This window comes from Polyodon spathula, unplaced genomic scaffold (genome assembly GCF_017654505.1).
Source record: "Polyodon spathula isolate WHYD16114869_AA unplaced genomic scaffold, ASM1765450v1 scaffolds_811, whole genome shotgun sequence".
Taxonomy (NCBI): domain Eukaryota; kingdom Metazoa; phylum Chordata; class Actinopteri; order Acipenseriformes; family Polyodontidae; genus Polyodon; species Polyodon spathula.
This window is the reverse complement of record NW_024472298.1, coordinates 46,089-62,944: the sequence shown is the minus strand read 5'-3', so window position 1 is coordinate 62,944 and position 16,856 is coordinate 46,089. Positions and strand designations below refer to the sequence as shown.

Genomic DNA, 16,856 nt, shown 5'->3' with positions numbered 1-16,856 from the left:
CCACCTGCATGGGGCAGCGCAGCGAGAGCCACAATGGAGGAGCGACCTGCTCCCGCCTTCCCCCTCACGAGAACAGCTATCCAGTCCATCTGTTTGTGCGTGACGTGGAAAAAAAAACAAACAAAGAAATAAAAAGCCAGCTGCTTTTATTTTTCTCCGAACCTTAACCCCCCCCCCCCCCCCCACCCCCACCCCCAAAATTTTCCAAGTTCGTCCTCCGGGTGTCACGTGAAGCTACAAGATTCCAAAACACACAGTATGAGGTAGGCTGGGTATTGACACCCATGTTCAGCTACTACACACGATCACCACCAAGTCCATACTTTTCACCGTTATTACTAGTCTGTACTTTACATTATTTGGAGCCACGTTCAGTTTCGGGATTGTCTAGCCGAATTAAAAAAAAAAAAAAAATTACGATCGTCCCTCTGCCGAGTCTGGTTTAGTCACTTCAGCGAGGACAGACAAAACACCAGTTTGAGAAACCGAGTTAATGTTTTCATTAATGAATGTATTTATTTATTAAAAAATAGTTATTTGTTTTCTTGTTTAAAACCCCTCAGTAAAATGTGTTACAGGCTAGCGGAGCTAGCGTTCAAAGTGTCTCTGTACACAACAGGGTAAGAATCCTTCCAAAAGGCTTCCGAAATCAATTCAGCACTGACTGTTTAGATCCGACAAAGCTCCAAGTGCCTTTCTGAGATTTGCCTTGCTCTTGGACTGTTGATATATAGATTAAAAAAATGGCCAAATCCTATACACAGCCCTTGGGACAGGAGTATTACTGAAAGAAAATAAAAGAGGAGGTCTACTTCACTTAAGAGCCCAATGTAATCCTTTGCACTCCAGAAAAAAGAAAAAAAAAACAGGAGGTCCCGTTTCGGTTTTCCTTTCAGCAAATTCCATTCTCCAGCGGACTCCGCCCTTTCTCTCCCTCTCTCTCTGTCTGCTTTTGTGTAGTTTCTGCTCTTCAGTTCATCCACTTTCTGCAGTTCCAGGCTCCACAGTGGCACGGGATCTTGTGCTGATCGTCTTCAAAGTCAAACTGATAATCGTAGGTGAGCTGGAAAGCAGCACAGAAAGAAAGAGACAAACTGGTCAGTAATAATCCTTGGGTCATTACACAAGTAGCACAAGGACTACAAAGGCATGACATCAAAACGACGAGAATCGAGGCAGATGCAGAACACGGCAGTGGGATTCGCTCCAGGGTTCAGTGCAGATTCGGGTTTGATGACGCACAGCATGCATATTTAGTGCAGGGCAAGTGTGAAATGGCTCACTGCCCTGAGATCTGGCTCGTTCCCCCCTCTTGGGCGAGCTGTACAGTCTTACCTCCTCTCCTTTGGGGATTCTGCGGCTGGAAATGATAATTATCTTATCCTCCTTGTCGAACGTCACAACCTCCGCCACACAGTTGGGAGCGCAGGAGTGGTTGACGTACCTGTGGAAACGGGCAAGAAATCACAAGTGAGAAGTCAGCCAATCACTGCCACCCTATCCTGTTCATAGGCAATGTGTGTGCGAGACATCCATCCATCCATTCAATCTATCAAATTAGTAGCAGCTTACCGGGCTGGCCCGCCTGTCAAAGTTGCATCAATCACATGCTCGTTATTAATCCTGAACATATAGATCCCTCGGTTCTGAAAGAGGATGGAAGCGTTAATACAGGAGAACAGACCACTGGATTCTCAGATGTTACACATTGATGAAAACGTTAATATCCTACACTAACTAATCATTTGTTTCCACAACCTTTAACAAATCATGAAGTCTTATCAAGACTAATATTTTCAGTGGCGCAGTTTATCTTCTGAACATATAAAGATATGGATGAACTAGCTATGGCACCACAAGACGCAAAAAATAAAACCGATGCATGAAGTTTACAAACTGCATTCCGCGATCAAAAGCATCCAAAACTTACAGGGGGGGCTTAACTCTGGAAGAACGCGTGCAACACCACTTGCTGGCATCCTCACTTACTTGACAGTGCTGAAAAAACAGCTTCACGCACAAAAACGCCGCTCTGACCCAACTACGCGTGCATCTGAGGAGCGTCGTGCAGAAACACTAAGAGACTACGCTTATCTAACTCCACAACGCATCCCGAGGGGAGCGTCCGCCAGCAGTCCCGAAGCTGCTCACCTGCTCCTCGTAGACCTTCTCCCGCCGGTTGGCCACCTCGTTCCGGATGATGGTGCCGATGTACTCGATGACCATGGTGTGCTTCTCCAGGTCCTTGGCAGCGTACAGACCCAGCCCCTGGATGCGAGACCGGGCCAGGTACACGTTGTTCTTCCACTCCGTCTTGAGGCGGCGGTACTGTGAGGACTTTGAGTGCACAAACTGCTTGCTGTAGGGCGTGTTGATCTCCCCGGTGAAGGTGCTCTGGTAGGCTTTGGACATGCTGGTGCTGTTGAGAGTGTGCGGTCTGGAGAGGAGGTAAAGAGAGAAAAGTCTGGGAGCCAAAAAAAGGCAGGAAAAATTGTTTTTATATTTGGAAATGCAATTTTAAAAAGTCAGCTGTGCCAAAAAAAGCCTGTTATCTGTTAAAACTGGGTTGCTATGGTGACAAAAACACCCCCTCCCAGTTTGTGTTGCGTGGGACCGAGCTAATTTTACCCCACATGACTTCCTTAATAAATAAATCACTTTGCATCCCGTGAACACTGGGCTCGCATGTTGCTGTACTAATCTTTGCAGTTGCCACGCCAGGACTTAAAATGAACAAAACATCCATTTGCTAGCTATGCAGAATGAGTGGGTGGGACAACACTCGGGGTGCCGCTGTTCTTGGGGGTTTCGAAAGCACACCCACCTCTTGTAGTGCGTCAGGACCCTGGGCTCGGATCTGGCACAGCCCGTGGGGTTGATCATAAGAGGCAGCTCCATCAGGGGGTGTCTGCCGTAGCGGAACATGTAGTTGTGACAGCTCTCCACACCGGGCAGCTGGGAAGGAGGAGGGAGCGAGAGAATGTTAAAAAGGCATGATTGTGTGGGCAATACCCAGCAGTAGATTCAATCAAATACTTGGGGAAGCATCAGGATTCAACAAATCTTAAGCAGTTTTAAATCACACTGTAGTATAAGAAGTAAAAATCTCTTGGCACGGAGCACATTTATTATGACCGACTATTATATACAAAATCAATATGCAGAGGACGAAGCTAGGTGACAGGTTACCATCCTCAGACCTCAGCACTCCTATACAGTAAAGCACCTGCATTACAACAAAGAGCAGTCACTGCATTCATCAGTAACGCGACGCGCACAACCCCGGTCCCTTACCGACTCGGCGATGCGCAGCACAGCGTGCACAGTCAGCCCGTACATCTCCTCCCCCTTCACGTGATCCGCAAAGAGCTTCAGCATGCCAGCCTCCCGCCGCATGCGCGCCACCGGCTCCACCACACGGTTCCAGATCGCTGGGGAAAGAGGGCAGAGAGTCGGGCATCAGCTCCACTCATACCAACAGTCCCATGCATTTAAAAACAGCTCTGTGAACTAAAGGGAATATTAGAACTGTAACAGGATCTCTTAACAAAAGGTTTGTAAGGACGGTGATCCACTTCACTGCTTAACCCGTATGAATTACCCGTTCCACGATTCTCTCAGTAAAGTTCCATTACAGGTAGGGTTCAGTGTACCAAATTTAAAACTTACTGTGTACTGCCTATACAGCAAAACTCACTCCCCTAATAGTCAGAACCTCAATCCTGCAGCTACTTTAGTTCAGAGAATGCATTTAGCATTTAAAATAAGCACTGGACAGACATTTTGTGAAAATGTTCGCACATTAGGTAATGCTCCAGTAGACGTAAAATTTTTGATTGTAAAAAAAATAAAAAAAAGTGCTGGGTCAGGGGCCGTACCTTGTGGCGAGGTGTCCTTGAGCATGATGTCCTCGTGCCCCTCCTCCAGGACACGCACCTCGAAGAGCGGCCGGCCGTCCGCCTCCCCGATGCGGCAGCGGTAGCAGCAGCGGCGGTTGGGGAAGCGGGTGCTCCAGTAGATGCGGGAGGCCTCGTAACCCACGGGGTAGATGGCGTTGGAGGAGTGGAAGACGGCCATCTGGGAGGGCAGCAGCTGGCCAATGGCGTGGAAGATCAGGCCGCCCACGCGGAACATGTGGATGCGGTCTCCGCGCTGCAGGATGCTGGCGATCTGCTTCACCTCGTCCCGCTCGATGTAGACGCGCCGGAAGACCGCGAACGAGCTCAGCTCCTCCTCGCTGGGGCCCTTGAGCTTGTGCTGGGTGCACAGCATGGTCTTGTCCTTGAAGAACATGCAGCGGGCGCGGACGGCGCAGGCGAAGTGGTAGACGTTGGGGCAGCGCAGCCGATTGCAGCTGTTGGTGGCGCCAGTTTTCTGGCAGTAGGCGCACTTGGTCCTCAGGCCACGGCGAAGGGCTACCTCCACGTTGATCAGGGCGCCCCCTTGGGTCTCGTACACCTCCGTGGACCACAGCGCGCAGTTGAGGTGCACCCAGAGGTCCAGGTCAATGTTGAGGAGCCGGGCCGGCCCGTCAGTGGCCCCATCGCCCTCCTCGTGGCAGAAGCAGCACTTGCGCAGGTCCCTGGGCAGGGTGTCCGGCCGCAGGGTGATCCGCAGCTTCTCGATGAGCTCCGCGATCTCGCGCCACGTCTCCCGGCGAGAGCCTGCCTTGCGGATGGTGATCAGCAGCTGCAGCCGTTTCCAGCGCAGGCCCCTCCACTTCTTCACCTTGGGCTTGCACTCCTCGTCCTCCGAGGGGGGCCGGCTGCGCTGCTTGGCTTTGGGGGGCTCTGGGATGGGAGGGGGCGGAGGAGGGGGCAGGATGGGCTCAGGCTCCGGCTCCAGTTTGATGGGATCGGCTAGGCTGGACGGGGAGGAGGCTGCAGGGGGGGACTGGGGTGGAGAGGTCTCCACTGGGATCACTGGCAGGTGTCTCACGTCCAGGTTGGACACATTGGTGACGTAGCAGTGCTGTACTGGCTTCTCCTCCAACTCTGGGGACTCCTGCAGTAGACAGCAAGGAGAAGACAGAGGGAAAATAAACCAGGTTACCCAATTAAAAAAATAGATTAAATAATGATGAAAGCATTTGATTTCACCTATTTTTTTTGTGCATGTTTAAGACACCACCTATTAGCATTAAGGATCATGGAATTATTTGACCAAATTCCAACAGTGGGAATAGAAAGATCAGTTTACAATGGAAGTTTCTCTCCCTCTGGGCCATATTAACAAAACATTACCTATGTCTGCGCTTTTTGTGCATTTGTAAAACGCTTTTTCCTTTTTCAGAAAAAATAAATACAATTTGAAATAGCCTGGTGGTAAATGCTTTGCGAATGTGTGTGTGTGAACGCGAGTGCGGACCTGTTTAATGAGAGACAGGATGTCCACCTGCTTCTTTAGGGTACAGCCAGGGAGCGAGACATCAAACTGCTTCAGCCAGTCGTTCTTCTCCTGGGGGGTCCTCTCCCCTTCTGCTGCCTTTGGCTTCCCGGCCAGCACGGCTTCAAAAAGGAGAGGAAAGCTGGTAAACGTGACTGTTGAACTCTAACCAGTACTTATCAAGAACTCAAGATTGGGTCATTTCCAAACCAGGTATTTTTTGCCAAGGACCCAATCTTGTTGGGTCATAGCAAATGCACTGGGCCTTGAAGACGGCTGGATCAGCCAGCATTCTTGAGGTTTGCTGTGGTGCTTAGAATTTGATTTAAAAAAAAAATTGGCAGTGCAAAAACTCTACACTGGGTGTCTCAGTAGGACGGAGGATCAACATGAAACATGATAAACACATATAACAAAACAGTCTGCTCACTTCACAGCAGATAAAGCAGCAGTAGGACGGAGGATCAACATGAAACATGATAAACACATATAACAAAACAGTCTGCTCACTTCACAGCAGATAAAGCAGCAGTCGGGTTATTCAGGAGCTTTTTAGCACCAGTCCCTCATACCTGGAGCCTGCAGCTCTGCGGGGGACTTCCTCTGGTCTGGGACGCCACGCAGGGGACTCTCTGGAAAAGCCACCTCATAGGAGTTGGGGATGCGCATGTGCAGGAGCTGTGCCATCGCCACCATCACAGTGTTCAGGTTCTGTGGGGGAATAAAGAAAGAGAAAGTCACATCTACTGCTGTCTAGTCCAAATAAAACAGCACACGGTCAAAAAAGAATGTCCCATACTAGAAGTCCTACCTTTGCAGCCGCGGCAGACAGTGTGAAGGTCACAGAGACCTCGCTTCCCTTTGCTTTCTCCCAGGGACCCGTCGCTGATGCCATCTTCCCAGCATGTTCGGGAAAGGAGGAGTTCACCATTTCAAAGGGTTTGTTTTCGGGAAATACTGGGAACACACAAAATAATAACACGTGTAGGAATCTATATGCACATAAAATGAAAAAGGATTACTACAAAATACCTGAGTGTTTAAGTGGAAAGGTTTGGCTAAACCACAAAGAAACACATGGGACAGCACTGAGCTGGTTAAAGCTGTCACAACCCTATGTTAATTCAAATGAAATGCATGGTTTATGTAAAACGGGGTATCCCATACAAGTCAGGCATTGCAGAGAGAACATCCTAAACAAATATTGCCTATATTTAAAAAAAAAAAAAGAGCCCGGCCACAACCCACTGACTATTTCTTTCAATATGAAATGCAGTCAATAAAAGAGGAACACATTTTCATATAATTTTGGTGTGGTGCAGAGAGTAATGCATGCACTTACCAGGAATGCATGCCCGTGGGATGATGGGGATGACAGGAGAGACAGCTCTCTCCAGATCCTCCTCTTTGAGGTCGGTGAGCAGGGGGAAGCGCGAGGTCTCGTCTCCCAGCACGCTCTCTGGGGAGGAGGCTGGGACGATGCTGTCAGGGGCGTCGCTGTCCTCATCACTCTCCATCCTGGGGTGGAGGAGCAGAAGAGAAGAGATCAGACCCCCTCATGAACACCATTCACCTGCACTGTGAACACATGCCACTCGCTCATCCAGAGTGACTCAGAAGCACTTCCCTGCATTAGAACAAGGAGAGGATCTGGTGCTACTTGAATGGAGCACAAACACTAGAAAAAGAAATATTTTCTTGCCTTATGTCTTCATTCTGGTTGTGGGGAGGGGTTGGGAGAGCAGCTAACAGGTCCACACTCTTCACTTCTTCAGCAGAGGAGTCTGCAGATCAAACAAAAACAGTTGAAAAAGACCAGCGATTCCAGTACAGGGGCAAAATCTACAATTTCTGTTTTTTTGTACCTTTGGTTTCTTCAGGCTCGGAGGGGGCTTCAGGGTTCTTGAGCCCCTCAGGCAGGTCCTCCACCGCGGTGACCCCGTTCACCATCTTGTGCTGCACCGAGGGAGGGGGGGTGGGGGGCAGAGAAGAGGGGGGCGTGGGCGGGTTACTCAGGTTGTTCTGGGAAGAAAAAAATATTTAAAAAAAAAAACACACAACAAAATTAGCAATGAGGTCACCATCTTTAGTTTGGACTAAAAAATAAAAATGGATTTTGATGTAATCCGTTACCTTGGTGAGAAGCTGGGAGTAGTAGTCTGGGACGCTGTCCAGCACAGCGTTACCGAACGCCCCCTTCAGTTGGTTTTTCCCGTTGATGGGGCTGCTTCCAAAGGGGGCGAAGAGGTCAAAGTTTGCCGTGATGGAAGGCTCCATGAGTGGAAGAAGGGAGAGCTCCTGATTGGTAAAAGGAAACCGTTACTTGGCATACAGAGTTTCATTTCACATGGCTGCGCTGAGACAGAGCCATGAGTACTGCGTTAATGTCAATAAGTAATCGGAACAATATCCTGCGATTTAAAGAGATATACAAAATAAAAAACAAAAGGTTTCTAGTGTTGTTTTGGACTGGTATTCCAACTCAAAATGGCACACCACAACAGTAAAAAATATTTTGCTTCCCTGAGCTACTGTGGAGCCTGCAGAAGACAAAAGACCAAAAGAATGTGGTGCTTGAACAAAGCTTGGGGGCGGGGTGGGGGATTAAAGTTGCAATTGAATTTTCCACCAGAACCCGCACCTGTTTGAGCTGCTTCATCAGCGCCTCTGCAGACTTTCCTCCTTCCTCTTTCTTGCTCTTCTTCCTCGAGGTGGCCAGCTTCTCTCCAGACTTGGGCATCCGTTTTGGTTTTGTTCCCGGTGCTTTCTTACTCAAAGCCTGAAGATCCTATTAAAAAACACGACATCTTTATACATTTCTCCCCCCTTATATTGTATTACAAGTAGTTTTCTTTTTATAAAATCCGTGCTTAAAAAAGGAACGCTAACCAAAAGTTATAAAAATCTTTTTTCTTTTTATCCATACCTCGTATTATTAGCAATATTTTTCTTCTGAAGATCTTTGGTTTGCATTTCATGAAATTAGCATGTGCTAATTTAAAAAAAAAAAAAAACACATCTCAAAAAAACTAGACAGACAATCTAGAAGGCACAAAGTGTACAGCGCACGGTACAAACTAGCAGCGATGTAAAAGTTGAAGCATAGAAAAAACAAAAACACACAGCTCAAAACAAACGTCACTGCAATAAGGGATTCCTAGCATTCAGCGACAGCCTCACCTCCATGTTGCGCGGGGTCCCCTGCAGTTTCTGCTCCAGCAGTGCTAGCTTGCTGTCGATGTGCCCATTGATCTCGCTGTGGATGCCGTCCACTGGCCGGTGTGCTGCCAGCTGCAGGTTCTTTGCCCGCAGCAGCTTCTGCAGGAGCAGCTGGCCAGCCTCGGAACGGGGGCCGGGGGTGACGGGGCTCCCCGAGTTCAGCCCCACTGGCTCCCCGTTGGCTTCCCTCTTGATGGCGCTGGTCCTCCCGTCACCCCCGGCGCACTGCCTCTCCTCCTTGGGCTCCTGCTTGATATTCTGCAGGGTCATTCTGTACAGACTGTCCACACAGCTGGGACCCTGCTGACTCTCCACTTCCATGGCCTGCCCCCCGCTGGGTTTGGGCTCAACGGGCTGGGAAGCCTCTGGGGGTGCGGTTCTCTCCTGGGACTCCGATCTCATGGGTTCAGCCGACGTTGACCTGTCAGGCAAGCCCAGAGCGGCCTTTGTTTCAGTAGACCTTGCAGGCCCCGCAGGGCTGCACTTCTCCTGGGGTTCTCCAACAGGGGATAGCTTGTGTTCCCGATTGGGAGTTGCCCCTGAGTTAGAAGTCTGGTAAGGGCTTGGAGTGGCATTAGCATCCTGTTGACTGGAAGGCGGTGGGCCCGTTTCTGAAGACACAGAGGCAGGCCGCATGGGAAGGGTCCCAGAAGGAGACCCTGGTAATGGTGACCCAGAGACTCCTTGCTGGTTGACTGGCGTCAATGGCTGGAAAGGGCTAGGGGTTGAGGCAGGAGTGGGCGGCTGGTTTCCCAGCACTTGCTGTTGGCCTCCCTGCACTGGCACCACCGGTCGCAAGCCTACGTTGGTTTGCTGAGGCATGGGGCGCCCCATCAGGTTCCTCTGTTGCTGGGCGAGGGCTGCCTGCTCCTGGGGAGAGCCCTGGAGTGCTGGCTGCTGCTGCCTGGGAGACATCGCCCTGATCATTCGGCCCTGAGGTGTGGTGCAAACCTGCTGCCCGATCGTGCCTTGCTGTAGGGGCCTTTGACCTATTGCCCCTTGCTGGAGCTGCTGTCCCAGAACGCCTTGCTGCATTGGCTGTTGTCCAATAAGACCTTGCTGTTGTCCCATGATCCCTTGCTGGATTTGTTGCTGACCTGCCATACCTTGCTGGCATTGCTCCTGTCCTAGAACCCCTTGCTTTAGCAGTTGCTGTTGCCCCATAATCCCTTGCTGGAGTTGCTGATGGTGTTGTTGTCCCGTCACACCTTGCTGGAGTTGTTGCTGCTGTCCCATAGAGCCTTGTTGAAGCTGCTGTCCCATAGCTAGCTGCTGCTGCTGCTGTCCCATCACGCCTTGCTGCATTTGCTGCTGGTACTGCTGTCCCATTATGCCTTGCTGTTGTTGCGTTACAACTCCTTGTAGCCTCTGCCCCAGAGGCTGGGCCTGGCTGACGGTTGGTTGCCCCGCAGAAAGCCTCAGGATTTGCCCCTGCTGCAGCTGCCGCTGTGTCAGGATGGCCTGGAGCTGCTGTTGCTGCTGGGGGGTTAAGTGACGGAGCTGAGGGTTCTGAGAAATCAGCCCCTGGATGTTTGGGGGGGCTCGGATCTGGCCCATGGGCATAGGCGCCCGCTGTCCCATCATTCCTTGCTGACCCCGCAATATCTGCTGGCCAACAGCCATCTGCCCCATCATGCCTTGCTTCTGACCCATGACGCTTTGCTGCAGCTGGCCTGGATGGTGCTGACCCATGATGCCTTGCTGCTGGCCCACAATGGCTTGCTGTTGCACAACCATATTTTGCTGTCCTAAAATGCCTTGAGGTTGTCCCAGTTTCTGCCCCATCACTCCTTGCTGCTGGCCCACGTAGCAAGTCTGCTGCTGCTGCACCTCCTGCTTCACAATTACCTGGGTCTGCCCCGCATTGCCTGGCTTCTCCACCAGAGAGCTTTGCCTCTGCAGAGCTAGCTGCACCTGCTGTGCCTGTGGACTCATGCCTGGCTGTGGCTGTTGCTGTCCCATGAAACTGTGCTGCTGTTGCTGCTGCCCAATAAAGCTGTGCTGTTGCTGCAGTGCTGCCCCCTGTTGGTCACCCACAGATCCAGGATGTTGTAACCGTGGGGTCGGGGGGCCCTGCTGTGGCCTGGGACTCGGCAGCCCTTGCTCCTTGGGACCAGAGTTCTGCTCCTGGTTAAGACCCTGTACTGGCGTTCCTTGCTGCAGCCCATCCAGGTTTCCCTGCTGCTGTTGCCCTTCTTGCTGCTGGGATCCTCCCGGAGTAGAAGGTGCCAGAAAGCCCTGCTCGGTAGATCCTGGTCGGGAAGGAGCTGGATGGAGCTGTCCTCCACCTTCTTGCTGACCAGGCTGCCCTATGAACCCTTGCTGCTGGAGTTGAGCCAGTCCCTTGGCAGCCTGCTGCTGCTGGGACAGAATCAAGCGCTGGGCTAAGACATTCTGCTGCTGGGCAGTTAGCTGGGCTCCTAGGACTTGCTGCTTCTCTCTCAGGAGCTGCTGAGCACCCACGGGGCCTTGCAACGCCTGCTGATCTAGAATCCCTGGAGGTCGCTGAGCCAACATGGTCCCGGCCATGGCTGGCTGCTGATTCCCCATCATGCCTTGCTGGTTCGGTACCATCTGCCGATTCCCCATCATGCCTGGCTGCGTCAGTTGCGGGGCGCCCATGAGGCTCTGGGGCCCCTGGGTCAACTGCTGATTCCCCATCATGCTTGGCTGATTCTGTACCATCTGCTGTTGGTTCGGTATGATTTGCTGGCCACCCATGATGACTTGCTGGTTACCCATAACACCTTGTGTGGTCTGCACCATTTGCTGGCTTCCCATCATACCTTGCTGGGGCTGCTGAGCCATTAGCGGGTTACCCATGAGCCCTTGCTGTCCAACACCACCTTGCGGCTGCTGCTGCTGGCCCATAATGCCTTGCGGCTGCTGCTGCTGGCCCATAATGCCTTGCGGCTGCTGCTGCTGGCCCATAATGCCTTGCGGCTGCTGCTGCTGGCCCATAATGCCTTGCGGCTGCTGCTGCTGCTGGCCCATAATGCCTTGCGGCTGCTGCTGCTGCTGGCCCATAATGCCTTGCTGCTGCTGCTGCTGCTGGCCCATAATGCCTTGCGGCTGCTGCTGCTGCTGGCCCATAATGCCTTGCGGCTGCTGCTGCTGCTGGCCCATAATGCCTTGCTGCTGCTGCTGCTGCTGGCCCATAATGCCTTGCGGCTGCTGCTGCTGGCCCATAATGCCTTGCTGCTGCTGCTGCTGCTGGCCCATAATGCCTTGATGCTGCATTTTCTGCAACAGCTGCATTCTGTGCTGCTGCATCTGCCTGTCCTGTACTAGCCTGTTGTCGTTCCCTGGGAGCGGGCCTCCTTGTGTGAAATAGTTTCCGGAAGGGCCAGGGGCTGAGCTGACAGCACCCAGGGTCGCAGGGTGTGGGGTCCGAGGCGAGCCCAGGAAGGGTTGGCCCTGCTGGACTGGCACCGACACTCCGATAGGAGGTCCGTGCACAGGCTGCGGTCCTAGGGGTCCCGGCAGCAGCTGCCCGGGCAGTTTGGATATCTGCGAGGTCCCGGAGGCCAGGTGAGCCGAGCCCTGCTGCTGCTGGTGCTGCTGCTGCTTGGTTCGGTACTCTGCCATCAGGTTGGTGTGCTCCTTCTGTTGCTTCCGCACCTGAGAAAACAAAACAGCATGACAAGAAGTCAGGCACACAGTCGAGACAAACTTTCCTGCTAGTTCTTTGACACTGTTTGAAAATAATAATTTAAAAAAGCTTTACAATGAGAATCCTGACGCATACTTGCGAGTTAAGGTTCTAGGTATGTGAGGAGCATCGATTTGGTACAAGTTATGCTAAACGTTTAAATCGTATCCTTTTGTGGTATTGTAAAACACTATACACGTTTAAAATGGGCCACATTTTTTGCTTTCATTTTAAAAAACACAATAGAATACTCTTCTAGAATGATGTTCAAGGAAGCTTGACTTAAATCTTAAGTGTTTTTAAGTATTAAAATGTTTCAAAACTACAACTGTTGAATTCACTGTTGCAAAGTACAGTCCGTTACAGGTGGGTTAGATACCTGGTCCAGCTGCTTCTGGATTTTGCTCTGCTGCTCTGTGACCAGTTTGAGTTTCTCTGCGTCTGCCTCGGGGAACTCGCGCCCCGATTTCTTGGCCGTGCGCTGCTTGGCACAGAGCGCCTTGCGGGACTTCCTGTGCACCCCGATCTGCTCCTCCAGGAACTTGAGCTGCATCTGCAGGAGCTGCTGTGTGTGGAGCAGCCACTCCTCGTACTGCCGCAGCTCAGCATCGTCTGCAAGGCACCAAACAGCCAGTCAGCAGCCTGCGAGCAGCTCTGAGGCTGCTGCTGAGCTACAGCCAAAAGACTTGCCCTATACAGTTAACTCATTCACCTTCATAAAGTGAAACCAGCTGAATAATGCTATGTTAACATATTTAATTAAATACTGCTTTGCAGTCTCCCCCCCCCTCAATATAATCTAATATAAATAGAATATATGAATAGTGAACCTCTGTACACTGTCATTCTGGAGTGCTGGTTTGAAAACAACATTCAATCACGCACAAAAATATTGTCATTTTTAACTATTACTCTAGATAAACTTAGTGTTTCAGTTTGTATGGTTGCAAAATCTTTAGTTCCCCCTCATCACTGTTCGTAAAAGTTGCTTTCCTGTACACTCAAGGGAGTACCAAATCAATAATAATTCACGCCATCACCAGTAAAACTGGCCAGAAATAAATACTTACTGATGTTTCCCTGGGCAAACTGGGGGGGGTTCGGTCGAGACGGCGCGGGATCACTACTCCCCTCACTCTCCTTGGAAAGAAAGAGCACAGAAATGGCTATTTGTTCAAGGCATGTACCAGTTATTTTCCAAGAGCATTTTGCAGGATCTTGTATACAAAAAGTAATTTGGATTACAAAAAAAAAAAAAAAAACACACAACACACCACACACACGCAGACAATTTATTTCAGCAATTGCACGAGTCAGCTCAAGTTGTTCTTGCTTTATCAGGCTCTCCAGAAAGGTGGAGGTGGCGTCTGTGCTTACCTTCCCGGTTCCTGGAAGCAGCCTGTTCTGTGCCTCGCTCGACCCTGGTGTACCAGCCAGTCTCTGTGCCAGCAGCGACACCTGCTGCCTGAAAAACGGGAAGACAAGCATTAGAGCCTTCACTTCCTGTCAAAGCAAACACGCGGTGAATCAAAAACTGCATTAACGTAAACCACAAATTCCCTTTTCTACTATGCCCAATACAAATAAATAACAGGACACCTCGCTTCGCTGAAATCAACCCCTTTGTGTGATCCCAATGAAAGAGTACAAGCGTGATTAAAGGTTTTCACTGTATTAAATGTCTTGTGCATGAAACACAGTAAAGACTTTTAAGTGAAGGTCTAACTGCTGGACTAGCTGAAGGCTGTGTGTGACCTGGTGTAAGTCTATACCTGTTGATCCCTGGGGGTACCCCGATGGTGCCCTGTGCCATCACTCGCTTGATTCCCTTTAGAGCCACCATCTTCGCTTTGGCAATGGGGTCCAAGATGTCCTCTGTGGCAAACTTATCCAAATCTGCAGAAGCAATTTGTGTTGTTCCTGTAAATAGTTTGGTTTTGAAGCACACACATTCTCCAGACATGACAGCGGCGATGCATAACACAAGTAAATCACTCTTTTGCAGCCTTCACGATGAAGGCTGAGCTGCTTTTCAGAATGGCAGGACTGATTGTTTTAAAAAGGAATGCGCTGTCCACCAAAGCATTGTGCACAGATACGCTTCCCCCACCTGACCTTTAAAAAATCTGTTCAATTATACCACTGAGCTGAATAGGGACAACTTTGCACATCCCTGCATTCACGAAGCCAGGAATTTACACCCACTCCCATTTAAATCAATCCAACACATCACTGATCACAATTCGCAGTATTCTGTTAAAATTAGCTTCTCACAGTGGCAACAAATTACTTCAATTATAGTCACTTAAACTGGCCTCCAATGAAAGCCGCTGAACAAATCACAAAAAATGAAATGGTATTTGAGACTAAATTTCTTTGAATGAATTGGAATAGACTAAAAAGACAACGCACCCCCCATCCCCTCAAGATACAAGCCCAGTCCTTAAACACAGCCAAACAGACCCTTACCTGTATCAGGGAAGAAGCTGTTGGTCAGCTGCTGCTGCTGCTTCATGTTGATCCCCATCTGTTGCTGCGTTCCTGGAACGGTGTGCTGGTTAGGGACCAGGTGGTGCCCTTGTGGCTGTCCACCAATGGGCGGCTGACCCGTGCCCATAAGGCCTTGCGTCTGAGCCATGGCCACGTGTTGGGGCATGGCTGGCCCCAAGAGCCTCTGCTGTTGTTGGGGGGACATGACGTGAGAGGAGGGTGGCTGAGCTGGCCTGGGAACCATCCCTGGGGGGAACTGTTGCTGCTGTCCCATGAGAGCGTGAGGAGGTGGGGGAGCTCGGTGAGGTCCCACTTGCTGGAGAAGAACAGGCTGTTGCTGGACAGGGTGCAGGTGCGAGTTTACTCCTTGCTGCAGGGAGGACAACTGATGTTGCTGCTGCTGCTGCTGCTTCTGCAGCTCCTTCTTCTCGTGCTCCAGTAGGTCCTGTATCAGCAGGGGCAGCTCGCTGGCTTCCAGAGAGCTCTCCACTTTGTCCAGGTCAACGGCCGGAGAGTGCTGCCCATCCGGGAGGCTCAGAGGATCCTCGTCCAGGTCGAATTTGGCCATGCCAGGCCGGTCAGGGGCTGCGGGAGGAGCGTAGGGAAGGGGGTCAGAAGGGCTGTTAATGGGGAACGGCAGGCCAGCGATCCTCACAGAACTCAGAGATGCAGTCCTGGAGCTGGGGGCACCGCCACCCTGCGGGAAAAGCCCATTCGAAGACCCCTGTTTGGGGTGGAGCAACATGGACACTGCCACTCCCACTTCGTCCTTCACCTGACCCAGCTCTGTAACGGTCTTCTGCTCTCGCTGGAACTGGCAGGTGTACGTCTGGGAACCGTCATCCTCTTGTTTCAGTTTCTTCAGGTCCACATTGCCCAGTTCTGGAGCAGGGGGTGGCTGTGCTTCTTGACCCCGATCTAAAGCAGCAGCAGCAGCAGCAGGGGTTGGAGCAGTAGCGCCGGGGGCTGCCAAGGCCCCGCTGGGGGCTTGTGGATTCCGACGCCCCTGGGAGGAGTCCCCTTCCTGCGATTTCTGGGGGTCCCCCTTGCTGTCCGAGCCGACGTCGCTCTCCGCTTCCACGAGCCGCAGCTGCTCTGTGAAGATGTCCTTGCGGTCACCCACATCCAGCTCGGGGTCGGTGTAGGCCAGCAGGTCGAACTCATCGCACTTCAGGAGGTCGTCCAGGTGGGGGTCCGCCGTCTCCAGGCTGTCCAGGTTCCCCAGGTCATCGTCTGCCTTGTCCGGGTCCAGACTCAGGTTAGCCAGGTCATCATCTTCCTCCTCCTCCAGGCCCTTGTGGGAGCCGAAGTCGTCATCCAGCTCGGGGTCCGGGCAGGGGAGTAGACAAGGCCGGCTGGTGGTAGGGTGTCCCACTGGCTGGGGAATACTGGCAGGTGGGTGAGGTGGCTGTGGGGCAGTAGTGGGAGATTGTGGATGGTGAGGAGAAGGTGGCACAGTGTTTGACTGAGGCATCATCAGTGCCCCTGCTGTTACTGGCTGGACCCCCATTCCTGGCCCTCTGACTCCCTCCTGTGGAGGGGGGAGAGGCTGGGTGTAAGGGCCACCCACTTCCTGGTTGGGCAGGAAGAGACGTGTCCGCGGCTGGGGAGTCCTCTGGACAAACTGGGCACCCACTGGATGTCTCTGCGCATTGTGCCTGAGCTCAATGAATTGAGGGACCATGGGGGCGTGGGGAGCTTGCATTGGCTCCGTCTGTGCCTGTACCAGCTGTCTGGGTGGAAGGCCTTGCACGTTGCTGACCGCTATATTGAGGGGGTGTCTGGGACCCCCCTCTATTCCGGAAGGCTGTGGGAAGCGCCTCGTGGCCCCTGGCTGGCCCTGCCACTGCCCTGGGAAGGGACCCCGGGTGTAAAAACCCTGGGGGCTGCTGGTCACAGGTTGCCTAATGAACGAAAAAAAAGTAAATCATTTTATATTTCTTTTTTTAGGAGGCAAAAAGTTCTGTAGATCCCGACCTCCCCTTTTCCTTTTTTCAACGCAATACCATCTCGACAGCACGACATTACAGCAGTCATTCGGCCACGACAGAGTATTATATACTGGGCATGTATGTGGCATTAGGCAAGTGGATTTAATAAATAAAGAACC

The 16,856-nt window shown here is 51.6% G+C and overlaps 1 protein-coding gene across 1 annotated transcript in view; it reads right to left on the bottom strand.

Moving 5' to 3' along the window:
* Nucleotides 1–960: 960 nt before the first annotated feature.
* The window catches only part of kmt2d (lysine (K)-specific methyltransferase 2D), a 44,912-nt gene continuing 29,016 nt past the window's right edge, over nucleotides 961–16,856 (bottom strand). The window contains exons 35-55 of the mRNA XM_041241724.1: nucleotides 14,726–16,650; nucleotides 14,029–14,152; nucleotides 13,634–13,721; nucleotides 13,327–13,396; nucleotides 12,636–12,868; nucleotides 8,566–12,225; nucleotides 8,027–8,173; nucleotides 7,519–7,683; nucleotides 7,251–7,407; nucleotides 7,088–7,169; nucleotides 6,728–6,903; nucleotides 6,197–6,342; nucleotides 5,958–6,096; nucleotides 5,368–5,507; nucleotides 3,879–5,004; nucleotides 3,295–3,431; nucleotides 2,825–2,955; nucleotides 2,152–2,437; nucleotides 1,573–1,646; nucleotides 1,336–1,444; nucleotides 961–1,063 (exon numbers count right to left, since the gene is read on the bottom strand). Coding sequence (XP_041097658.1) covers nucleotides 971–1,063; nucleotides 1,336–1,444; nucleotides 1,573–1,646; nucleotides 2,152–2,437; nucleotides 2,825–2,955; nucleotides 3,295–3,431; nucleotides 3,879–5,004; nucleotides 5,368–5,507; nucleotides 5,958–6,096; nucleotides 6,197–6,342; nucleotides 6,728–6,903; nucleotides 7,088–7,169; nucleotides 7,251–7,407; nucleotides 7,519–7,683; nucleotides 8,027–8,173; nucleotides 8,566–12,225; nucleotides 12,636–12,868; nucleotides 13,327–13,396; nucleotides 13,634–13,721; nucleotides 14,029–14,152; nucleotides 14,726–16,650 — 9,208 coding nt within the window. The 3' untranslated portion in view covers nucleotides 961–970. The remainder of the gene's footprint in view (nucleotides 1,064–1,335; nucleotides 1,445–1,572; nucleotides 1,647–2,151; nucleotides 2,438–2,824; nucleotides 2,956–3,294; nucleotides 3,432–3,878; nucleotides 5,005–5,367; nucleotides 5,508–5,957; nucleotides 6,097–6,196; nucleotides 6,343–6,727; nucleotides 6,904–7,087; nucleotides 7,170–7,250; nucleotides 7,408–7,518; nucleotides 7,684–8,026; nucleotides 8,174–8,565; nucleotides 12,226–12,635; nucleotides 12,869–13,326; nucleotides 13,397–13,633; nucleotides 13,722–14,028; nucleotides 14,153–14,725; nucleotides 16,651–16,856) is intronic.